The sequence below is a fragment of the Meriones unguiculatus genome, chromosome 1, assembly GCF_030254825.1.
Source record: "Meriones unguiculatus strain TT.TT164.6M chromosome 1, Bangor_MerUng_6.1, whole genome shotgun sequence".
NCBI lineage: Eukaryota > Metazoa > Chordata > Mammalia > Rodentia > Muridae > Meriones > Meriones unguiculatus.
In genome coordinates, this window is record NC_083349.1 from 180,372,473 (window position 1) to 180,398,498 (window position 26,026).

General features: G+C 41.4%; 1 protein-coding gene across 1 annotated transcript; it reads right to left on the reverse strand.

The window, feature by feature from the left end:
- Window positions 1-3,085: 3,085 nt before the first annotated feature.
- Window positions 3,086-25,969, reverse strand: Arcn1 (archain 1). The gene is made up of 10 exons (XM_021637940.2): window positions 25,807-25,969; window positions 21,817-22,080; window positions 19,823-20,002; window positions 19,489-19,694; window positions 18,337-18,501; window positions 12,784-12,949; window positions 11,637-11,784; window positions 10,924-11,032; window positions 7,038-7,242; window positions 3,086-4,922 (listed from the first exon to the last, which is right to left on the reverse strand). Exons 1-10 carry the CDS (start codon window positions 25,807-25,809, stop codon window positions 4,833-4,835), a joined length of 1,536 nt encoding a protein of 511 aa, XP_021493615.1. The 5' UTR covers window positions 25,810-25,969; the 3' UTR covers window positions 3,086-4,832.
- Between the last annotated feature and the right edge of the window lie 57 nt (window positions 25,970-26,026).

Below are 26,026 nucleotides of genomic sequence, written 5' to 3' on the forward strand. Positions count from 1 at the left end.
AAACTGTAACTAATATAAAAAAAATAAAAATTTAATAATAAAAAAAAGTGGTAAAGCCGCTCCTTCATCAGTTGGTCTTAGAAAATTTGTACAATCCATACTTGTATGCAAATGCAGTCAAGCTGTGTGGGAAATTTGGCCGGCACTGAGACTGGTCTTGTCTACCTCTGTGGCTCAGAACCCGCCTCTGAGCAGAAGGGAACAAGCACTCAGGCACTGGGTGGCAGCACAGGGTAGAGGGCATGTTGCCTGGTATGTGAGGTCTTGAATCAATCTCCAGACTGCACACACCTTTACTTGAGAAATAAAATCAGTTGTTTTTTCTTATTTTTAAATTTATTCGCTTTACATCCCGCCCATTGCCCCCTCCCTTGTCTCGTCCCAGTCCCACCCTCTTTCCCTCTTCCCCCCCATCCCTGTCCCCTAGTCCTCAGTAAGGGGGTGTCCTCCTGCCCTACCAACTGACCCCAGCCTATAGTCTCATCAGGACCGGCTGCATCCTCTTTCTCTATAGCCTGGCAAGGCTGCCTCACCGGTGTGTGTGTGTGTGTGTGTGTGTGTGTGTGTGTGAGATTGAAGAGTGGGCAACAGAGTCTGTGTCAGAGATAGCTCCTGCTCCCCTTACCTGGGAACTCACATGGAGACTGAGCTGCCTATTGGCTACAGCTGAGTAGGGGCTTAGTAGGACCTCTCCATATATGGTCTTTGGTTGGTGCATCAGTCCCTGCAGGCCCCTCTGGGCCCAGATTTGTTGGCTCTGTTGGTCTTGTGGAGCTCTTGTCCCCTCCAGAGGACCACTATTTTAAACAGTTCCTGCTCTGGTTAAGCAACCTGATCAAATAGGGAACACCCAGGTGTTTCCTAGAATTGGATTAGGACCTTTAGGGCTTTGAAGTGTTTCCAATAATTTGACACTGTAACGCAATTTGTAATCCATAAAGATCAAACTCAAGAACCATGTAATTGATTTTAAAGGGTGTATGTGGGAGCATTGGCTCAGTTGTTAAGGGCACTGGCTGCTCCTCTGGAGGACCTGGGCTCAATTCCCAGCACCCACACGGTGGTTCACAATAGTCCCTAACTGCAGTCTCAAGGAATACAACGCCCGCTTCTGGCCTCTGCTGGTACCAGTGCGCAAATAGTGCACATGCATCATGCATGTAGGCAAAAGCTCATATACATAATTTTAAAAATCGAAGTATGGGAAAAAAATCTTTAGAGAAAACAAAACAAAACAACAACAAAATGGGCCTGGAGAAATGACTCAGTAAGCTGCCCTGGAGGACCTGAGTTCAGTTCCCAGCATCCCTACCAAGTGACTTAGCACACCTGTGACCCCAATGCCAGCCTATCTGACACCTCTGGCCTCTGCCAGTACTCGCATTCATGTGCACCTACCACACTCAGGCAATTACACTCATACACATTATTTAAAATACTAAAAAATTAAAAATCCAACAGGACAGAAAAAAAGAAAATTTTTGAGTAAGTTTATGGTTTTGTTGGGTCACATTGCTACCTTCAGTCATCTGGTCACTTAGCCCCTGTCCAACGAGTAGCATGATAAAAGACCTTTCCTTTCTAGCAGGGGATAGGATGAGAAGTACGTGCTTCTAAAACTGTAAGTTAGCTTGGCTTCTGATTTTGAGCAGTTAAAGCAGAGCTGGGCAAGGTGCTCTCACTTTTGTGAAGGCCTGCTTTGTGTCAGTCACAGACTCCCTGGTACAAAACAAGGCGCAGTCAGCTTCACCCCACCCTGGGACAACAGCCACCACCACATTTGTTCAATTTTAAACTCCTCATTGTCTTGGAAAAGCACCAGAGTTGCCAGTATGTCTACCAAAGGGTGCAAGGAAAGGAACGGAGGGGTGTGGTTGTGACGAAGCATCTGTGTGGTAGGGGTCACTCATAAGGCTTTGCTTTTAGGCCTACAAGGCAATCTTTTAAGAAAAAGACACTCACTATATAATCCTGGCTGGCCTGGAACTCACAGAAATCCGCCTCTGCCTCCCGAGTGCTGGAATTAAAGGTGTGTGCCACCACTGTCAAGCTACCATAACCCAGGTTTTACAAGGGTGCTGGGCATTGAACTCAGCGCGTATGTTTGCTGTTTACATGGAATACACTTTGCCAACTGAGCGATCTCTGAAGTCCCACTCCCTTTTAATTTAAAGTTTATTACTGTTACTTAAGTGGGGACGGGGTACATTTGTGCCACAGTACACTCCAGTATTAACCCAGGTCCTCAAGTTACAGTCCATGAAAGTAAGCCACATTTTAGCACTATTAGATCAGGTACTATTTTACTAAAGAAAAACATCATCCCTGACACTTAATTATGAAAAATAATCTGCCTTCCAAATAATTTGTTGATATTCAATATATTTTTCCAAATAAAAGATAGTAAAGAAGTCTTATTTATTTAAAGGTCTCACTATGTTGCCTTGGCTGGCCTGGAACTCATGATGTAGACCAGGATGATCTCAAACTCATAGAGATCCACCGACCTCTGCCTCCCAAGTGCTGAAATTAAAGGAATGTACTACCATGTCTGGCAAGAAGCCTTTTGAGGGAATACCCAATTCCTAAAGCATCCTCCCTAACTTCCTGGCCATTTACTCATCACTGTTTGACAAGGGGAAGGCTCCAGGGTACTGCAGACTGCTACTCTTTTAAGAACGCTTCATTTGATTGACTCTCAACTGCTCCCAACAAAATGAAGACTCCAGACCTGCCAAAAGCTCTAAGAAGCTTCAGTCCTACACAAAAACTACAGTCAGGAGTGTGTGTGTGTACTCAAATACATACAACAGAAAGGCACACTACCTAGAAAATGGAGACAAAGCAATGAATACACCTGGATAGATTATTTTCTTCTTTTTTTTTTTTTCCAGAGCTGAGGACCGAACCCAGGGCCTTGTACTTGCTAGGCAAGCGCTCTACTACTGAGCTAAATCCCCAACCCCAGATTATTTTCTTAAAAAACAAAAAACAAAAACAACCAATCATTAATCTTTAATTTTAGATCCTATTCCAGTATCATGAATCAGCAAGCAGACATCAAAGTTAGAGTCCAGTAAACATCTTATTTTATAATACTCTTTTATTTGATTAAAGAATTTGCCTTCGTTGTGTACATTGGAATGTTATATTCCCTATGTATTTTACAGGGTTACAAAATGCCTCTCATTTTAAATATTACCCCAAAAGTAATTTCAGAAAAAAAGTCTTTGTGAAATTAAACTTGACTTTAAAAATCTTAGGGACAAACAACTCTGAAATACAACTAGATTAATAAGATTTCTTGTCTACTTAACTACATGACAGACTTCTTATCCCAGTCCCCTTCCTCAGAAAACCTCACATGAAAAGCAAGCTAGAGATAAGGATTCTTCCCTGATGCAGTTTAGAGAAAGGGAAAGGCTAGAAATTTCTTTGGCAAGCCATCCCAGCCAGGGCCTTTTTCGTGACTGCTCTGCTTTATGGATAGTATATTCTTGCCAGGGAGGTCCAGGTGTTCAGAGGGAAAGCTCTGCTGTCAAGCCACCTGGGAGTGTGGAAGTCATCTACTGTCATTTACTGCTTCCCACTGCTACTGCCTGCAGCCTTGCAGCAACTGATCATCCATTCCGCTCAGTGCTATGCTTGGCCTATGATTCAGCCTCCATTGAAAAAGTAATAGATCAAATGGAGCTTAAAAACAATTACTACATGATGACACCAAAAAGGCTGAGGATAAAAAAGGTTTTCAGAAACAAGGACAGATCGGCAGGTGGTAAATGTCAGGTTAGATGGGGTATATTTGAGTAACCCCTCGACACAGACCAATATAATCACCTGCCTCTCAAAATGCTACCACTCAAACGGTGAGCATCGGGCCTCTTCAGTGGTTTGGGGCTAATGGGAAATGACAGACTCACTAGCCCCATTTCTGCTGGAACAAAGAGCATTTTGGAAGTGGAGGGTGGAGGTGGACATGAGGAATCTAAGGACTATGATACCTTGAGTGACTATACTTCAACTCAATTGGAGAACTGAGTTTGGACAGCTCTAGCAGCAGACATGATTATATGCGGAATTAGATGTAGCCATCTTATTAGGCATCTAGAAAAACTGTGTATCTGAAAGCTGCTTTTCAGCTACCTTTAATATTGACACCAGTGGGATTCATAGCACTGCCCACAATGGGAAGGGCAGGGCTTACAAGAAATGGAGCAATTGATGGATATAGGAGAGGACACAAGAAAACCTTGTATTTCAACTTGTAGACTGCACATCCCTTAAGCAGTTCACTGGTACTGTCTAAAGTCAAGATGGGTTAGATAACCTTGTTCTAGGAGTGCTGAACACAATCCCTACAAACAGATGATCCCAGGGCGTGACTGAGTGTACTGAAGGAAAGACTGAAAGGAAAGGGGCATCAAAGATTCATATCTATAGAGAAAACTTTTTAAAACAAAGGATGAAATGTAACTATAATTAGGGCTTAAAATAAAAGGAGCCTTAGGTAAAGGCAGAAGAGCTGTTTACTGGGGCATTCCCTGGACAGCTTGCTTCCTGTTGGCCAGTAAAATCTGCCAAAGAAATCAGCAGCCTTTCCCTTTATGTCAGTGTCCTTTCTTTGTCAAAAAATGTCTCTGTGACACTGCAACACTGGGGGTGAGCTGAGGGTCCTTGCACGCAGAGAATGTGCACTGTATCAGGAAAAAAAAAAAAAAAAAAAAAAAAGGAGGGGTCTCCAATGGCTTGTAAATTTGGAAAATCTCTTCAGCCACTTTTGGCTTCTTCTTTATTAATCTGAAATCCTTCCTTTTCGGCTTCCCTTCTTGGTATTACAGGATTTCATATTTGTCCACTAAGAAAGTGGTCTCCGTGGAAAACCTGACAGGGCTGTTTCCATCTACCTGGGTCACTTTGGTAACCTAGGAAAACAGAGAGAGGGTGGGGGAGGTAAGAAAAAAGAACTGTGAGTCTACAAGATGTTGAATTACAGATCACATACATTTTTCTAAAAGTAGCTTAGAAATACTAAAAAGCACTCAGCTCACACTTGAAGCTCGTGGCATGACCTAATCTGCTCTCAAGAGAAAAGCAACTGCTGCAGTAAGACAGCAGCTGCCATAAGTAAAAGCCAGAATGAGTGGCAAGGTCCCGCTCTGCCATACAAACCCCAGGAAAGTCACACATTCTCTAAGGATGATCAATTTAACATTCTGATCATAAATGCAGCACACTAAAGCTCCTGTATTACTTATTATTAAATCCATCTCAGTTTCTTGTGTCCAACACCCCACTATGTTGTAAGATTTTTCTTTTCTAAATATTCCTTTACATATACGGGTGTTTTACGTGCATGTCTGTGCACCATTTGTGCATCTGGTGGCAGCAGAAGCCTAAAGTAGGGAGTGGATCAGCTGGGACTGGAGCCACAGACAGTTGTAAGCAGCCATTTAGACACTGGGACTCAAACCTGGGTCCTCTGGAGGAGAGCAGCCAGTGCTCTTAACCACTGAGCTATCTCTCCAGCTCCAAGACTAGTGTTTTCTTCTTTTTTGTTTATTTGTTTTTTAAATAGGGTTTCTCTGTGAAGCCCTGGCTGTTCTTAAACTCACTATGTACACCAGGTTGCCTTCAAACTCAGAACTCAAAGAGATCTGCCTGCCTTAAGGCATGTGCCACCATTGCCTGGCTTAAGATTAGTCTTATTTTGCTGTTGTTGGGTTTTGTTTTTCGTTTTTGAGATAGAATTTCCCTGTGTAGGCCTGGCTGTCCTGGAACTCCCTCTGTAGATCAGGTTGGCCTTGAACTCACAGAGAGATCCACTGGCTTCTGCCTCCCAAGTGCTCGGATTATAGGCGTAAGCCACTATGCTCACCTCAGAATCACATTTTTTAAAACCCAAGGCTTGTGGTATGTTAGCTAACCACTCTCCATTGAGCCATGTTCCTAGTCTTATGCAATAATTTTGCTTCTAAATAAAAAATTTGGGGCTAAGAGTGTAACCCAGTGGTAAAGCATTTGCCTAGCATGCTGAAGTCCTGGTTGGAATCTTGGCACTATTCAATCCTAATGGATTTTCTTTTCTTTTCATCGCCCCCACCTCCCCAGACAGGGTTTCTCTATGTAGCCTTGGCTGTCTTGGACTTGCTTTGTAAACCAAACTGGCCTTGAACTCAGCGATCCTCCTGTTTCCACCTCCCAAGTGCTGAAATTACAAGTATGCACCACTGTGCCCAGCAACTAGCATATTTTTATTTCCTGGGTAAAAGGTAAAGCAACAACAAGGCGCTGCAAAGCCATAGAAAAATGGATTTTAAGATACATGAGGTTAGAATGAATTTAATGCATATGAATCATGTATAATCAGTAAGTACTTTTATATAAAACATTTTACTTATTTCTAAACTTTATCTAGAGAAGAAATCTGAGGCCAGCAGGATGGCTCAGTAGGTACAGCAGTGTGCGGAGAAGGAAAGAACTGACTCCACTAAGCTGTCCCCTGTCCTCCACAAATGTGCTGGCGCGCACACACACACACACACACAAAATTATTTTCTTTCTTTTTAGATTTATTTTATTTTATGTGTGTGTATGTATGTGCCTGGTGCCTACAGAGGGCAGAGGAGGGCATTGGAACCACTGGAACTGGAGTTATGGATGATCATAAACATCCATGTTGCTGCTGGGAACCAAACCTAGGTTCTCTTCAAGAGCAGTAAGTAGTCTTTTAACTACTGAGCTGCCTTTCTAGCCCCTACGAACAGAAAATTAAAAAAAAAAAAAAAAAGCCCTTAGAAGGCAGACCTCTATGAGCTGGAGGAACACCTGGTCTACATAGCAAGTTCTAGGCCAGCCAACAGCCAGGACTAGATAATCAGACCCTGTTGTAAAAAGGGAGGGGGGAGAAGATAAGAAATATGATGAGTGAGTCGTAACTAGAATCAGAAGATATCAGCTTTGATTTTTGTCTGGACATGCTACCTATTAAGACACTTGTCCTGCCTTTCCCATACCTGCCTTCTGTTACAACAGAGTACCTGTATGTTGCAGTAATTTTTCTTGGAGATGAAGGAAACTTGAACGGGGAAGAAGTCATTGGGCTGCCCAGGGATGCTGAACTCCAGGCTGCCACTCTTATTTTTGGCATCAATCACTGGCAGGCACCACTCCAAGGTATTTCGCCGACTGTCATGCCGATATTCCCCATCGATCTCACCAATCACAGGTGCACCAACACCCGATCTGTAATGAGAAACAGCTGCTCAATGTAAAACCAACCTCAAATTTGATCACATATCTCAAATTCTGCCTCAAATTTTCTAAAAATTATGCTGCTTAGTAACTTCAAGGATCAAAGTTGTGACACCTTGGCTAAGTATATAATTTTGCTCCCTTTTGTAGAGAAAGATGTATAGAATAACAACATAGGCGTTTAGGATATGGCTCTGGGGGCTGACTAGACCTGGGAGCTAGCAGGGAACTGATACTGCAAATGTCATGTTTTCATTGTAAAAATCACTCATGGTTCATTAGCCTGTTAAGAACTTTTTTAAAAAAGTTATTTATTTATTTTATGTATATGAGTGTTCTATCTGCATGTAGGCCTACATGCCAGAAAAGGGCATCAGATCCCATTATAGATTGTCACCAGCCACCATGTGGGTTCTGGGAATTGAACTCAGAACTTCTAGAAAAGCAGCCATCTTTTTAGCTCTTTACCTCTGAGCCACATCTCTAGCTCTGTTAAAGACTTTTAAACAATGAAACTCTTTAATAAATAACAATGAGAAATAAAGCAGGTTGTTAGTGGGGGGAAGCTTTACACACCAATAATATAGGTGAATGTGGATCTTCAAGAAGCGTTGTTTTCGAAAAGAGTTTCAAGCCGTACTGAAGACAATGCTAGTGAGTGTATCTGATTTATAATTTAGTGAATTTATTTGGTAAATGAAAAATGAAAGCATAACTACAAAATCTGGGCAAAATAGAAATAGACTGGAAGAAGAAATACATGGTTGTCTTTGGACACAGAAGAATCAGGGCTAGTTAGTATGTACTTTGCACTCCCACAAATGGCTGGCAGGCAGTGTCATCCGCTCCCACACATTCTAAATTTACCTTCTTTTAGTTCACCAGTGACACTCAATGCTTACATTAGGGGCAGGTTAAGTAAGGAAAACAAAGACTACTTTAAGGGTGGCAAAAGTCTTTAAGTCTTTCCCATCAATTTTACAGTGTTTGTTCCTTCTCTGTACCCCAATTCTGACTCTGACTTCTAATCTGATTAGCTACAGACACTAGGGTAAAATGTTTTCTAAAGATCTCTTCTTCTTCAGGCCACTGCAAAAATTGAACAAAGACACAGGAAACCACTACAGCCATAATTATAGAGTAGACAGAAAGGCCTAGAAACTGTGGCATCCTAAAAATAGTCTAGTAAAATAAATATCAACAAAGTCAACCTGTCAGTGATGCCCAAGTCCTACCACCATTCAAGGTAGCTATCTATTGTTCTAGAGGAACAACTGACTTGTGAACACAGTCACCCAATTATTATTTTACTGTTTTCAAAATAGGGTCTTTTTGTATAGCACAGGCTTACAATCGGAACTCCTGCTTTTGCCCTTCAAGAGCTGGAACTGCAGGTATGTTAGTTAATCTTATTAAGGGAAACATTGGTGTAGTGGTTTGAATACAGCATATTTTAAAAACCAGAAATAAGAATGGCTAAAATTAGACTTGGTCAAGATAAACCCCTTAGTAATCAAAGAAAACAAAACTAGAAATAAGTATCATTTTGTTGCAATAAAAATGGAGGCACGGGGGCTAGAGAGATGGCTCAGAGGTTAAGAGCGCTGGCTGCTCCTCCAGAGGTCCTAAGTTCAATTCCCATCAACCACATAATAGCTCATAACTATCTATAATGAGATCTGGTGCCCTCTTGTGGCCTGCAGGCATACATACAGGCAGAACATTGTATTCATAAGTAAGATCTTTTTAAATCTTTTTTTAAAAAAGGAACCCCCCCTCCAAAAAAAAAAAAAAAGATAGAAATACAAATACTCTATGACTCACAATTAAACCCTATACTGCCTGTGCCAGGGCTGAGGGAGAGGCTAAAAGCTGAGCTGTGCTGTTGAGGTAATGGCAGTATGCACACTACTTAGAGATGCACAAGAAGCAAACCTGAGGCACACAAAATTTCTAGAGGACCCTGAGAATCCAGTGAAATACACAAGACGTCACTGCAACTTAAAACTTGAGGTGCATGTATATGTAACAGGAATTCTGTCTGTGATAGGGTCTCACTCTGTAGCCAAAGATGCCTGGAACTCAAACTCAGAGGGATCCTCCTGCTTTGATCTCCCCAGTGCTGGGATTATAATGTTTAAACCACCAAATCCAGCTTGAGACACATGTTTATTGTGCCTATATTGACAGCTTCCCAGGTGTATAACGTCAAAATTTACTGCACTGCATACTTTATGTCAATCATAACTTAAAGCTTCTAGAAGACTTAATGAAACTAATACAGACATACTATATCCAAAATACACTCCCACCTTCAGTGAAAGAGAAAGAAAGGGGCTGGAGAGATGGCTCCGTGGTTAAGAGCACTGGTTACCTCTTCCACAGGTCCTGAGTTCAATTCCCAGCAACCACATGGTGGATCATGACCACTTATAATAAGATCTGATGCCCTTTTCTGGTATGCAAGTATACATGTAGACAGAGCACTCATATACATAAAATAAATAATTCTTTAAAAAAAAAAGAGAAAAAGGAAAATGCAGGCTGACAGACTAAACTCTGTAATGTGCAAAAGCAGTCTGACTGGGAAGTAGCCTGTCTTCCTGGCCATCGGATGACTACATAAGCAAGCAAAGTCTATTTTGAGAAAACAGCTCCACCACTACAACTCTTTGTTTTGGTTTCAAAGTAAATTCCATCTACCCCTTTCAAAATGAGGCATGGTATTGAAGCCTTTAACCCCAGCACTAAGAGGCAGAGAAAGTGGATCTCAGGACAGCCAGGGGTATATAGTGACACCCTGTCTCAAAATATTCAACTTAACCAAGCCAAACAAACAAATCAAAGTACACAGATCAATGCACTCCTACAAATGTAAGTTGTGTTGTGAAGCCTACCAACTCAAGTCAGAGAACATTCCATCACCTGGCAAAGGTTCTTTTTGCTCTTTTCCCACCAAGTACTTTCCTCTCTACCTCTTGACTTCTGTTCGGAGTACTACCCCTTTCTAGGAAGCCAGACGTGCCTGTCTTCTTTTACACTAGTCACTGATCCCCATCCCACCCCTTTTCTTTCTCAAAACAGGGTCACACATAGCCTAGGGCGACCTCCTATCTCTATCTTCCAAGTGCTAAAATTATAGGCCTATTCCACCATACTAGGTTTCACAACTGTTTTTTTTATTCGTTTTTTTAATTAATTAATTTTTATTTTTGGAGACAAGGTTTTTCTGTTTAGCCCTGGCTATTCTAGAACTTGCTGGGTAGACCAGGCTTGCCTTGAACTCTGAAATCCCCCTGCCTCTGCCTCCAGAGTGCTGCAAAACTGGTATTTTTAAAGAAGCAAGTATCAGTCATGTCTAGTGTTCAGACCACCTATGCTTGAAACTAAGGCAGGAGGACCACAAGTTCAATGCCAATCTGAACAGCTTAGAAACCTGTGAAACCGTATCTCAAAACAGGGAAAAAGGACTGGGAATGTAGCTCAGTGGTAGAGATCTTGCTGTGTTTAAGTCTTTGGGTTTAATCAGTATTACCACAGGGGGAAGAAAATCAGCAAACATTTCAGAATGAATATGCAGTGAGATACTGCCTCTAAGATTCATCCCCGACCCCAGGAACCAGCTCTGTAAACCAACACAGGGAAGAGGATTATTAAAAGAATTTCACTTACGGGAGGGGGATGGTGATGACCACATCATTGAGCTCCAAATTATCTTCCTGTAGCTCATATTCTATGTTGACATCACAGCCGTTTCCACTTTCCGAGGGCCAGCAATTAACTGAGGAAAAAGACTTCAGCTTTAGAAAAAGAATAGAATTGTTTTTTGGCCTTTGGGCTAATATCAAGGGTATGGAAGAGTAGAAAATGTTAAAACAGCAAATATAAGCTGACTGACAACTGCAAACCTACAGCCTCCTAATGGAAACTAAACAATGGTGGCTCGAAACTATCTGTAATTCCAGCTCCAGGGGATCCGATGACTTCTGGCCTTCACAGGTACCTAATTCATGGGTGGCACACATTCACTCAAAGACACACATACATGAAAATAATCTTTAAAAAAAAAAACCCAAATGACTAGTTAAACTATACAAAATATAACTTGAAAAGACAATCATGGGCTGAAGAGATGGCTCAGTGGTTAAAAGCACTTGCCTGCTCTTCCAGAGGTCCTGAGATCAAGTCCCAGCAACCACATGGTAGATCATAACCATCTATATTGAGATCTGATACCCTCCTCTGGCGTGTAGGTGTACATAAAGATAGAGCATTCATATATAGAAAATTAATAAATAAATAAAAAGAAAGAAAAGACAATCACTTTGCCAAAAAGAACTTGCTATGGCAATGAAGATTAGAGCATACCCATTAGAGACACCTACTTGTCAAAGGAATGAAAGATTCCTCTGTTGTCTGTAGTCTCCATTTTAGTACCCCTACATCACTGTTGACTGGAAATGACTTCTCTGGGTTTTTCAAGCCAATGAGAGACTCTGCAGTAAAAAGTTTTTTATCCACATTTGGATGGGTCTGAAATGAAAAGAGAAGGAAACCTGAAGGTCAGAATGATAAGTGAAGGGGCTAACATGGTGGCTCAGCAGGTAAAGGCATTTGCTCATAAGCTCAACGACTTGACTTCAGTCCCTGGAACCCACACAGAAGGAGAAGAGAACCAACACTTGAGAGTTATCCTCTAACCTCTACACACACGACATGGCACATGTATGCCCACAGAGACACACATACACAACCACACAACATAGACAAACACTGTAAATAAACAAATGCATTAAAAATAAAATTAAATTAAAAAAAAAAAAAGAAAGAGGAAAAGGAAGCTGAAAATGTAGCTCAGTTGACAAAGTACTTGCCTAGAATACACAGAGCTCTGAGTTCAATTGCTTGCAATCCTGGCACTCTACAGTAGGAGGTAAGAGGATCAAGCAACTAGAAGTTGAAAGTCATGCTCTGTTACATAGTGAGTCTGAGGCCAGCCTGACCTATATGAGAACTTGACTCAACTACCACCCATCAAAAAGGGAGGGGCGGAAAAGGGGTAACAGAGGAAATAAATCTCTCTGGGCTTATAACGCCCATAAACAGGATTTCTAATAAATTACAATTCTTTTTAATTTTGTGGAAAGATGAGCCTTCTTTAAAGAACTAACATTTTAGACCAGAGCTACACAGTAACACCTTATTAAAAAGGCCAAAAGCCTGATGGGGTGGCCCATGCCTGTAATCCCAGCACTCAGAAAGCAGAGGCAGGTGGATCTCTTGAGTTCCAGGCCAGCCTGGTCTACAAAGTGAGTCCAGGACAGTCAAAGCTACACAGAGAAACCCTGTTTCAAAACAAATAAACAAACAAACAAACAAAGCAAACAAAAAGGTCAAGGCTATTGCTGAGTGTAAGATTGCACTTGTCTAGCTCAAGTAAGAACCTGTGTTCAATTTCAACAAAAAACCCAGAACAAGGACGGTGCAAAGCAGACAATGCTTAAACACTCAGTGTGAGAAGTCTCTACACACCTGTAGCTGTACCCCTTTCTTATCTTCATTTTCTACATGAAGACGAATCCGGGCAAATTTGTCATCTGAGATCCTAAGCATGATCATGCCATGCAACTCCATATTCTGTAACCCTCCATCTCTCCCACAGGTTAGTGTGATCTTTTCTTCGATCTTCATATGCACACTAGAAAGCAAAGGTAAATCAATTTGTCAGAAAGGTAGAAAGCAGGTTGGAGATGTAGTTAAGTTGGTCGTGATTGTCTAACATGCATGAAGCACTGTGTTTAATAGCCAGATCCACATAAAACCAGATAGGAGATGGTACTGCTTTGGTATGTGTACTTGAGAGGTAGGGTTGGGAGGATAATCAGGAGTTCAGGTCCTTTTTGGCTCATAGTGAGTTGAAGGCCAATCTGAACCACAAGAGACCCCATCATTAAAAAGAAAGAAAGAGAGAGGGCTAGAGAGATGGTTCAGCTGTTAGAACACATACTACTTGTGCAGAAGATCCAAGTTTGGTTGCCAGCACCACAAATGGAGCAGCTTACAATCACCTGTAACTCCAACTCCAGGAGAGACAATGCCCTCTTCTGGAGTCCTATGTGCCTGCACTCATGTGTAGTATCACACCCTGCCCAAACACAAACTTTACATAATTTTAAAAGAGTAAAAGTAAAAAAAAAAAAAAAAAAAAGAAAAAAGAAAAAAGAAAAAAAAAGAAACCAGAATGCAGTGTTACTCTGGAGTTTAATGATTAGCCTCAATTAAAGCTTTATACTCTTTCAGGGCCAAGATGGGCCAAATGGGTAAAAGCACAAAGCTTAATGACCAGAATTTTTGGAACCAATAGTGGGACAAAAGGATAAAAGTTTCTAGAGAAACTGTCGCCGACTTTTATATGTATTCTGTGGCATGAGAGTGCTCACATTCACACACACACAATAACTTTTAAAAACAGATTTATTCATTGGATGTTTTCCCTGTATGTATGTATATATGTACGTGCATTACCAAGTACATGTTTGATCCTTGAGGGAATCAAAAGAGAACAGATTACCTGGAACCGGAATTAGGGATGGTTGTAAACTATCATGTTGTACTAGGAATCCAACCCAGACCCTCCACAAGAGTAACAAGTGCTCTTAGCTGGGGAGCCATCTCTTCAGCAGCCCAACAATTTTTTTTAAAAAAGCTTTACACTTATGGGCAAGACAAACTGGATTTCGTTCATTTATGGGGGTACAAGGGCAGGAGGGTAGACCTGAGAGGAATAGGTAGCAAGTGTGACTGTGGTGCATTGCAGGTAATTACCAAATAATAAAAACTGTGTTGCAGAAAGATAAAGTAACCCCCCCACCAAAAAAAAGTTTGTACTTTTGGATAAAGCAAGTCCCTGTAGGGTTCATGGACTGACACACTGCTGGCCATAGAGAATCTTACAAGGCCTTTCCAGAATTTATCCTAAAAATAAATTCTCATGCAAGAAACAACACAAGTGTTATCTACTAAAGAATGGTTTTAATAACAAAAGTTTAGATGTCTACCTACATAGGAGGGGTGTGTACACAAATAAATACTGGGAGAAATAATAAAGGAAAAAACCTTCGACATGAAAAATATGTTTAAGTAAACATGGAAGCACATGCCTACAATCTGAGCACTAAGGAGGCAAAAGCAGGAGTCTCAAAAGCAGGGCTCCTACAGAGAATTGCCACATGTTTCAAAAGAAAAAAAAAAGATTTTGAATATAGGTACTCTGTAAGGGTGGACAATGCTTCCCCTAGACATGAGTTATTAAATAAAAACCTCTGTGCCAAGTACAGTATACAAGGCTTCCAAAACAACAAAGGCTATTGCCACTGCTCTTATTGCTCACCTTACCTAGATGATAAGGCTAGTGTTGAAGATATAACTCACTTTGTTGCAGGACATAGAGAAATTGGTGGAACTGACCTGAAAACTTCCTCCATGTTGGTTAGCTTTCAGTGCTGGAAGGTACTATGCGGCCACTGGGGAGAAAAGATGAATGGCCTTACCCATTACTGGACCCTGAATTCTGTACTATTGACCTGCCAGGCAAGATATGCCCAATGGTGCAAAAGCTGCATGAAGGTTACAGGGGTGGGTTTTCTCCTTGTGCATCTCTAAAAATTGAGCGCAGGGCCTTCCCCATGTTAGGAAACACTACTGAGTAGCAGCCCAGCCCTCAAATGAATACATTACTCATTATCTATAACTTATCGAGGAAACCCAACTGGAAAATTCATTTGAGTGAGAATGGCCTCCATATGCTCATATTTGAAAGTCTGGTTCCTAGTTGGTGAACAGTTTAAGAAGAATTAGAAGGTATGGTCTTTGTTGGAGGAGGTTTATCACTACGGGGTTGGCTTTGAGGTTTCAGAAGCCTATACCTAGGCTCTTTTTCTCTGCCAGCTGTCTGAGAATCAGAAGTTCTCAGCTGCTGCTCTAGCATCATGCCTGCCTGCCTGCCTGCCGCAATGCTCCCTGCCATGATGACCATGAACTAACCCTCCAAAACTGTAAGCAGCCCCCAATTAAATGCTTTCTAAGTTGACTTGTTCACAATGGGTTTTTTATTTGTTACAGCAATAGAACATAACTAAGATATAAGTATATGTCTCCTTCGTATAAAGATTTTCTTTTTTCGTTTCTTTTGGTTTTTCAAGACAGGGTTTTTCTGTGTAGCCTTGGCTGTCCTGGACTACCTTTGTAGACCAAGAAAGACTTTTATACAAACATTATTATTATTTTTTTTTTTTAACTAGAGGAGCTGGAGAGATGGCTCAGTGGTTAAGAGCACTATCTGTTCTTCCAGAGGTCTTGAGTTCAATTACCATAAACCACATGATGGCTCACAACCATCTATACTAGGATCTGATGCCCTCTTCTGGCATGCAGGTATAAATTCAGATATAGCACTCATATTTGTAAAATAAATAAATAAATAAATCTTCAATTTTTTTCCTTACTATAAAAGTTAGAATTATATAACAATAAAAAACAATGCTACTGCTATGAGCAATTAGTAGGCACAGTCTATACCTATCCTACAAAAGAAATGTTCCTCTATACACGTGTATGTGTGTGTGTGTGGTGCCTGCAGAAGCCAGAACTAGAGTTATAGATGATTGTGACTCACCCTGTGGGTGCTGAGACCTGAACTTGGGTCCTCTAAAAAAGCAGCCAGTCAAAACTCTTACCTGCTGAGCCATCTTCCCAGCTCTAGATTACGTTGAAGCTAAGTAAACCACAGTGGCTACAAAGAATAATTTGTTTTTTTGTCCCAGCCTCATAGTTCCTTTCAGAAACAAAGGCACCAGATTGAAAAATATAGAAGTCTAAATCTTTGCATAATGTAGGGCCCCACTTCAACCTTTAAGAGTTTGCTCTGTGTGCTTGATATAACTTAATTACTTAGAAAAGAGTCTTAAATTCTTATTTATATGTAATGATTGTTCATAAAGTGTGAAGCCTCCAGTGGTTAAGAACACATTCTGCTCTCACAGAAGACCTGAGTTCAGCTGCCAGCACCCATGTGGAGTGAGCTCACAACAGCTTTTAACTCTAGTGCTAGGGGATACCAATGCCCTCTTCTGGTTTCTGTGGGCACCTGCACTCACACATGCACAGACCATACACATAACACATAATTAAAAATAAATCATGGAGGCTAGAGGGATGGTTCAGTAGTTAAGAGCACTGGCTGCTCTTCCAGAAGACCTGGATCCAATTCCCAGCACTGACATGGCAGCTCACAACTGTCTGTAATTCCAGTTCCAGGGAATCTGACACCCTCACACAGACATACAGGTAGACAAAACACCAATGCATATAAAATACAAAGAAATAAATTATTTTTTTTTAAAAGTATGGGACTAGAGAGATGGCTTAGTGGGTAAGTCCTGGCTGCTCTTCCAGAGGACCCAGGTTCAATTCTCAGCACCCACATGGCAGCTCATAGCTGTCTGTAACTCCTGTTCCAGGGGATCTGACTCCCTCACACATGCAGACAAAACATCAACGTACAAAAAAATAAAATGAAATGAAATAAAATAAAATAGCATGAAGCCTCAGCTTTTCTCAAAACCAAAATAGCACAAGTACTTTAGTGAGTGAAGAGACTCATCCAAATGTAACTATTCATTTCTAACAGAACAGAACAACACAAAGAGTAAACAGACCCCTTTATGCACACCTGATAGTGGTTTCCTCCCAGACTCATCTTTCAGTTGACCTCAAAACTTATCAATAACTGTAGGTCTGGAATTAAGGACAAACATTTTTCGTCTTGAGTATATGAAACCTGATTAACCTATCACTTAAAAATGCCATCAACCATTGTTTCAGCCCGGAGATAAAAGACAAATCAAATTGTATTGGACTCAAATACTTAAAAGGTAGCATGGTAATTTGCTTTAAAGACCTTTACAAATTTTATATTAAAGGTTGACTTTCCTGTATATCTTTAATTAGAAAAAGACAGGACAAAATATTGGGTTAATATAGTTCTAGCTCTGTAATTTGAGTTTTTTTTTTTTTTTTCTTTGAGAAAGGTTCTCAAATAACTGAGACTGGCCTTGAACTCCAGATCTTCCAACCTCCATCTCCTAAATGCTGGGATTACAGGCATGTTCCACCATGCCATGCTTAAGAGACATATTACACAATAGGTATAAAGTTACTTTGGTTGGGCTGGAGAGATGGCTCAGAGGTTAAGAGCACTGAATGTTCTTCCAAAGATCCTGAGTTCAATTCCCAGCAACCACATGGTGGCTCATAACCATCTATAGTGAGATCTGGTGCCTTCTTCTGGCCTGCAGGTCTATATGCAGACAGAATACTGTATAAATAAAAAAAATTAAAAAAAAAAAAAAGTTACTTTGGTCAATAAAAGGCAAATTCTAAACGTCATAGGAACTAGATGGCTGAGAGTCTCCAATGATGATTAGAGTATGGAAAACATACCTTAAGGTAATATCTGGAATATGTTCCAGATAAAAATTTTAAATTAGTAAAAGTTAAAAGACCCAAAAATATGGGGCTGGAATGTATGCAGCTCAGCAGTAGAGAGTATACGCAGCCTGTGAAAATGTTCTGGGTTAGATCCCTAGCACAAAATAGAATTTAAGGACAACATTAAGGGGTGGAGAGAAGGCACCGGAGTGGGGAGCACACACTGCTATTCTAGAGGAGAGGCCCAGCACCCACGTCATGTAGCTCAAAACCACCTGTAACTCCAGCTCCAGGGAGAGCTAACACCTCTGGCATCTTCAGGCACCTGTGGTCTATAAACCCACACACAGATATACACATAACTGAACATAATAAAAATATCCAGGCATGTTAATATTTAACTTTAATTCCAGCATTTGAGAGGCAGAGGCAGGAGGATCTCTTTTGAGTCTGAGGCCAGCCTGATCTACACAGTTGAGTTCCAGACCAGCCAGGGCTACATGGTAAAACCGATCTTAAAGAAAAACATAACAAATTTTTAAAAAGACTATTAAAAAAATTATATTGTTTTTTTTTCTTGAAGAAGTCACTGCTTACCTTTCCATATTAATGGGTGGAGCATGCACTTTGGTTGCTTCTGAGGTACGTTTCCCCATATTAGAAGACATAATAGTTTCACCTTCCGATTTCAATTTGTCCACAAAGTTATCTACTTCCTTGCCTTTAGCTCCAAGTTTCAAAGCCTTGCTGGGACCTGAAGGTCTAAGTGAAAGAACACAAAACAAGTAAATATATAGTCAAAGAACAAAACCCCCAAACATTAATTAAAAGCTCTCTAAAGGACTGTGAAGACCCAAAGGGGAAACCTATTTCCTAGTGTTGGTGGACAACTAGAACACTGATGGTGCAACAGGAACCTGCACAAATGGATCGCCGTTACTAATATGTAAGAACCAAGTACCCAAATATAAAAATTTCTTAACATAACTGAGTTTTGCTTTTGTTTTTTGGTAAAGATTTATTTATTTATTATGTGTTCAATATTTTGCCTGCATGTGTGCCTATGGGCCAGAAGAGGGCACAAGATCTCATTATAGATGGTTGTGAGCCACAGTGATTGCTGGGAATTGAACTCAGGACCTCTGGAAGAGCAGACAGTGCTCTTTACCTCTGAGCCATCTCTCCAGTCCCAACAGTTATAATTTTATAATCATAAGTGGTCTGATGAAAACTTACCATCTTCCATTCTGATAAATGACTATGCACAAAAATTTTTTTAAATCAAAATTTTTAAAATATTCCAAGAGCACCTGCTGCTCTTGCAGAGGATCTGGGTTCAGTTCTCAGTACCAATAAGGCTGCTCACACCTATTACTCCAGTTCAAGGTGATCTGACACCCTCCTCTGGCCTCTCAGACATCAGGCACAAATATGATGCACATACATACATGTAGGCAAAGCAATCATACACATAAAATAATAATCTTTAAAAATTCAATATTCCTTTATCCTTCCTTCTCCATATAAAACTGTCATAAGAAATGAGGAAATCATGGTGTAATTTGTAGAACTCTCTTATAAACAAAAGGAAAATAACAGATGTCTCATTATTCCTGTCTTTTATGTATCCAAATTTAGTATTACAGCTTACTTCATTAAGTCCTTCATTATTTATAGTGAGCTTAGAAACACACACTTTCAGAGCCCTCCTCTGCCACCTAGGGCTGCTGGTAATACACTTGACAATACCTGGCTGGTGCAGGTGCCACTTTTGGTTTATCAGTTTCAATGATAGTCTCTGTGATCATGGCTGCTGTGCTGCCTCCAGACACTGCAGAACTACCAAATCCCCCAAATCCTGGTGCTTTTTTGCCCTGTCTCTCTGCATCTCTTCGGGCCTGTTGTAATTCCTTTGCTTTACGCCGCATCTCAGCCTTAGCTTCACGTTCTTGAGTCTGTGGAAAAAGACATATTTGTTTGTAGCTTTCAGTACAGTCTACATTAGCAAGCAAAACCTGGAAAACCAGATTAATGAAAGCTAAGAGAAAGACACAAAGTTTTAGTCTCAGAAGGCCTCACTTACCTCTCTGACTGCTCTGAATACTTTCTCCTCATGAGAGTCCATTTCTGTGAAGGTTCTGATCTGTGCCAGGTTAACATTCTCCCGATATCCCAGGGCAACAATTTCATCAAAAGCAAAAATCAAATCAAAACAGTGCTCAGATATTTCATTTTCCTCTAAGGCTCGGCAATATTCAGGGATCTAATTATGGACAGTAACAGAAAACAAAGATTAAGAATTTCACAGCAGCTGGGTATGGTGCGGCATGCCTATAATCCCAGTATACTCTGGGAGGCAGAGACAGACAGATCTCTGTGAGTTTGAGGCCCACCTGTCTACAAAGCGAGTCCAGGACAGGCAAGACTACACAGAGAAACCCTGTCTTTAAAAACCAAAACAAAAAAAGATTCTCACAGCAGCTTAGAAAGTCTTGTCTTTTAAACACAAGTTTCAAAAACAATAAATCTTAGCACTTGGGAGGTGTAAATTCAAGGTCATCCTTGGTTACATAGCAAGATTAAAGCCAGCGAAGGCTATGTGAAATCTTGTCTGAAAACAAAACAAAACAAACAAACAAACTAATAAAACAACAATGGTGTTGGAGAGATGGCTCAGTGGTGGAAGAGCACAGACTGCTCTTCCAGAAAACCTGGGTTCAATTCCCAGCACCCACATAGCAGCTTACAACTGTCTGTAACTTCAATTTCAGGTGATATGACACCCTCACTCAGACATACATGGAGGTAAAACACTAATTGCATAGTAAGTCCAGCTCGGCAGTGATGGTGCACGCCTTTAATGCCAGCACTTGGAGGCAGAGACACATGGATCTCTGTGAGTTCAAAGCCAGATTGGTCTACAGAGCAAGTTCAAGGACAGCCAGAACTACACAGAAGAACCCTGTCTCAAACAAATAAATAAAAAAAAATTTAAAAAACAAGAACAGAAATATGAAGCCTTTCTCAGCCTTTCCTTTAAATGGGAGAGAAACATGGTTCAACAGTTAAGAGTACTGGCTACTCTTAGAGAAGACTCAGGTTCGATTCCTAGCACCCACATAGCAGATTCCTAACTCCAGCTCCAGGAGACTTGATGCCTTCTTCCAACCTTCCTGGGCACCAAGCATACATGTGGTGCATACTGATATATACAAGCAAAACACTCATACATAGAATTTAAAAAATTAAACTAGAATTTGAGATGAAGTCTGAAAGTGTTTGTGTTTACCTGTATCCATAGTCTTAATCTAAAAACATTTCCAAATCTGGGCATGGTGGCACATGCCTTTAATCCTAGCACTCAGGAGGTAGACAGATCTCTAGGAGCTCTAGCCTGGTCTACCACGGAAAGCTTCATGCCAGCCAGAGCTACATAGTGAGACCCTGTCTACACAACAACAGATAGACATAGACAACCCCCCCCACCCAGGGCGGGGGTCCAAGCAGCAAATTTCAGAAACACAAACTAAGATATGAAAGAACAAGTCTGCGTTCTCTTATAAGAATATTTATAGCCTAGGAAGGTACCCAACAAGAATCTGCTGAATTTTATTCATTCAGAATAAAGAGCTGTAGCTGATGCGGTGTAGGTTAGTGACAGATTGCTTGCATAGATGCATAAGGCACTCCAAAATAAATAAGAAAAAAAGCAAACAAGCAGGCATTAAAAAATAAAAAAGGAACTGAGCCAGGCATGGTGGCACATACCTGAGTGAGTGATACCAGCACTCAAGAGGCAGAGGCATGCAGATCTCTATGAGTTTGAGGTCAGACTGGTCTATAGATCGAGCCCAGGACAGCCAGGGCTACATGGAGAAACCCTGCCTCAAAAAAACAAAAACCAAGCCAAAATAAAACAAAAACAAACAATAACAACAACAAAAAGTAATTGCATTGTCGAGATGTGGGTTGGGGTACAGAGTTCACAAACTGATCCTAACAACTACTTTACAGTCAAACTTACGTCCACAAAAAATGTCATACAACACAGTGTAATCCAGCATTACAGTCTCTTACCACTCTTGAGAAGAGCCTTAAAGTCTCCAAATCTTCTAAAATATTGCTGTTTTTGGTAGTGATCAATACCATGTACAGTTTCTCCATAGGTTGGTAGACATATCTTACACTCTCTGTTTCAACAAAAGTATGTTGTTTTCCAGTGTTCATGAGTTTTGGGAAAGCTGCTAATAAGCCTTCAATCCGAGTTCGGGTCATCTCCACAAACTGCCGAGAAACAATAGCCTTTCCCGCTTTCGTGCAGACTGCTGCTGCTAACAGCACCTGCCAAGAACATATAAATAAATAAGTGCCCCTTGCTTATTTCTTACATTTGTTTTCTTAGCACCTCAGGAGAGCTTCCATTCAATAGCACACTCAGTGACATTACTATGCCTTTCAAACTATACTTCATTGTTCCTTTAATTACAGCACACAATTTATAAGACAAAATTAAGGCTAAAGGAAAAAAAAAGCAATTATTTCATAATAGCAAAAAAAAAAAAAAATTAGCCAAGTGTGGTGGCATATGCCTTTCACTCCTTTACTCCCAGCACTGGAGGCAGAGGCAGGTCCATCTCAGTGAGTTTGAGGCCAGTTTTGTCTACACAGAGAGTCCAGGAAAGCCAGGATGACACAGAGAAACCTGTATCAAAAAACAAAAATTAACTTTTGTCTAGAATGTGTAAAGAGTGAGGTTCCACTACCACCGCTATACAGAAGCATGCATGGAGTAATTTTCTCCCAAGTCTATAGTTATTCTTTATATTGATTGATTGATCATGGCTATGTGTAGGTGTGTGTATGTCACGGTGCCCACCTGTGTGGAGACCACAGGACAATTTGAGGGAGTCACTTCTCTCCCTCTACTTTGAGTTCCAGGAACTGAAGTCAGGTTGTCAGCTATGGTGGCAAGTATCTTCACCTACTGAGTCATCTCACCAGCCATCTCACTAGTATACTCACACTATTGATTAGTCAATTATGATTTAGAGCTGGGTTGCACTCTGCTTTGGCACAACCATAGACAACAGAGCAAACATGTTTCTTTAAAACAAAATAGAGATTTCCATGTCAAAGAAGTCTGATAAGGCAGATTAAAGGTTTGTAGGAGCACACGCCTATTTCTACCACTTAGGAAGCTAATGCAGGAGGAGCAGTCAGCTTAGACTATATACTTGTCACAGAAAAAGGAAACCAAGTGGTGCATAAGAGGCCCTGAGCTTCCTTTCTGTTTTTAGTTAGAATATGAAACCTTTAATTAAGTTGAACTGTCCTTTGATTAGCCTTCCCATCCCACTGACCCTTCTAGACATGCAAACAAGCTGTAAAGTGAAAATCTACATAACCTGCTATTTCACATAAGTTTTGACACTGAGCAATAGTTAAGACCCACAACCTTCTGCTACCTTCCACTGATTTAACAAGATAATCGCAGAAGGAAGAGAGGGCCTTCAATACCCATGAGGGGGGTCGGAAAGCTAAGCAGTATGGAGTTTTTTGTTTGTTCGTTTGTTTTTTCGAGCTAGGGTTTCTGTGGGTAGCCTTGGCTATCCTCAAAGTCAGTGGTCTAGAATGCAGCAATCCTAGAGAGCTGGGTTGTCAGCATCAGCAGTATTCTAACAGCTGTTCTAACAATACAGAGTTCCAAGTGTTTGTAAGCATAAGCAACAACAGAAGATTTGACACATCTGGGAAGATTCACTGTTGGGATATAATCTCTCTCTCTCTCTCTTTAAAGAAAAAAGAAACATTGACATTCTGCTCAGAAGCAGCCTAATTACTAAATATATGAATAAAGTTAAGCATTGTAATATAAGGCATTATATACTCAGAAACCTAAGAGAGTGGACAGAGGAGATTACCTCTAACTGATAAAAACAATAACATTTGATGAATCCAGGGACTGAGTATGTAAAGATAAAACAGGAGCGTAAGATGGGCATGCCATCCAGCACTGAGGAAACAAGAGACAGGTGGATCTCTTGTAAGTTTGAGGCCAGTCTGATCTACACAGTGAGTTCCAGAACAGCCACAAAATCAGTAGGTTAAAAATATCTCAAGTAGGGAAACTCTGAGACTCTATTTGAGTCATTTTGTTAACCAGATATAAGCAAATAAGACTCCTGAAGCAGGATCAAAGTTCCCTATACTAAATGTAGATAAACCTCAAAACACCTAGAACATAAGTCATAGGGTTCATGCAGGTGACACAGCTTCCCATCACTAATATTGACTAGAAAGGTCATCTCTGAACAAGATAAACTTATCTTCTGCAAAATTAACACTTACCTCCTTTTTTTAAAAATATTTATTATTTATACAGTATTCTGCCTGTACACCAGAAGAGGGGACCAGATCTCTTTATAGATGGTTATTAGCCACAATGTGGCTGCTGGGAACTGAACTCAGGACCTTTGGAAGAACAGCCAGTACACTTAACCTCTGAGCCATATCTCTAGCCCAACACTTCTTAAATGCCTCAACATAATAAAGCTTCTCTTCCTAGTCATATCTAATGAAGTTTTAGCAACTACTGAAATAAAGAGTATATTGAAAGGTAAGTTCTTCTACTTCTACTCTAATTTTCATTAGGTTCTATGAAGCCTTGGCTGGCCTGAAACTCAGTATATAGACAGGAAAACTCATAGAGATCTGCCTGCCGGAATTAAAGCTGCCTAAAAAAACAGTTCGGCAGTTAGGAGCACTTATGCTCTTGCAGAGAACAGGGGGCTTGATTCCCAGCACTCACACAATAATGCACAACCATCTATAACTCCAGCTCTAGGGGACCAGATGCCCTTGTCTGCCCTCCTTCAGGCACCAGGCATGGATGTGGTACACATACATACACACACATAGGCACGTAATATTTTTAAAGAGTTAATAAAAAATAACTAGGATCTTCAAAACATTTTAAAACATAAAAGAGAAACATACAAACAAAGAAAACAACAAAAACAAATCAACCCTGAGGAATTGAGGTTTAGGGTGGGTATTTGAGGTTTTGGAAATTTTATGTCTAATGCCAAATTTTGGGAGGCAAACCTACCTGATGTAATTAATACACCTGAGGCTGGGGGGGAAAAGCCTTACAGTGGGTAAAGATCAAACATTTTATCAAAAAAGTTGTCAATAGAACTTAGAATGACAAGTACTAAAATAGTCAAGTCTTTGGTATGCTTTCAAAGAACCTTGAAAAAACTTCTTCAAAAGATAAATTACTAGATCGCTGGAAAACGTAGAATCTCTTTTATTTCACGAATATCCAGATTTCAGTTGATAAAACAGGATTTGGTGGAGCCGACTCTGCTTTTTCCCCATCCTCACCCACAGTAATGTCTCCTATCTCTGTAACAGATGAGTATACAAGATAAAGCCTCCGAAGGCACCTAACAGATCCCCAGGTACAGCCCACCCCTCCTACTCCACCCAACACCTGTGATTACAATATGCCACACTCATGTCACTCCACCCGAACGGTAGGTTCCTTGAAGACAGAACCCCTGTGTTGTCACTCCGTTTCTCAATGTTCTATACACAGTCTCCACTCAGCCTTGCGGCCAAAGACACACGGACGCGCTACACCAGCACAGACGCTTCGGGGACACCTGGGTCCTACAAACGGGCGTCCAAAGTGACCACTTCCCGTGGGGCCTCCACTTCCCCCGTTTCGATTAAGGGGTGGAGAAAAAGAGAGCTCTGATAGACCAAGTGCTGACAGGACGACAAGAGGCGGCCAACAGGCCCAGCCCTGCGGACCCGGAGCTCGCACGGAACCGGCGGGACGTGAGGGCGGAAGGCCCACGGGACAAGCAGCAGCCCGAGTGGGTCGGAGTGTCGGGAGGACGCGCCGGTGCTGCGGCCCGAGGCCAGGTGGGCGCGGCAGCTCGCTCCGATCCTCCCGGAGGCCGCGCCAAGCCCGGGCCGACAGCGGGGCTCCGGGCGCGGCTCCTGCAGTCCCGGCCCAGCCGGCGAAGACAGGGCAGGCGGGCCCGGCCCGGGGCTTACCATGGTGAGGTCGCAGGTGTGGCGCTCCGCGCTCTGGATCAGCTGGGGCTCGAGCTTCCGCCCAAAGAAGCGGCGCTCTGGCCGCTACGGACCTGCTGCCCCTGACAGGAGCCTCCACCGCTTCGACTCTTGCCAAGATGGCGGCCCCAAGCCACGTCTCCAACCGGAAACGGCGCGGGTCAAAGGGCGGGAGGCGGAGCCGACAATCAGCTCTTGGGTA

What these genes read in the sequence shown, in the direction of transcription:
- Arcn1 (XM_021637940.2), bottom strand. An exon ending in ATCTTTCATTCCTTTGACAA is followed by an intron (nt 11,033 to 11,636) that starts GTAGGTGTCTCT and finishes CTTTTTCCTCAG; the next exon opens with TTAATTGCTGGCCCTCGGAA. An exon ending in AAAATTACTGCAACATACAG is followed by an intron (nt 4,923 to 7,037) that starts GTACTCTGTTGT and finishes CTGTTTTCCTAG; the next exon opens with GTTACCAAAGTGACCCAGGT.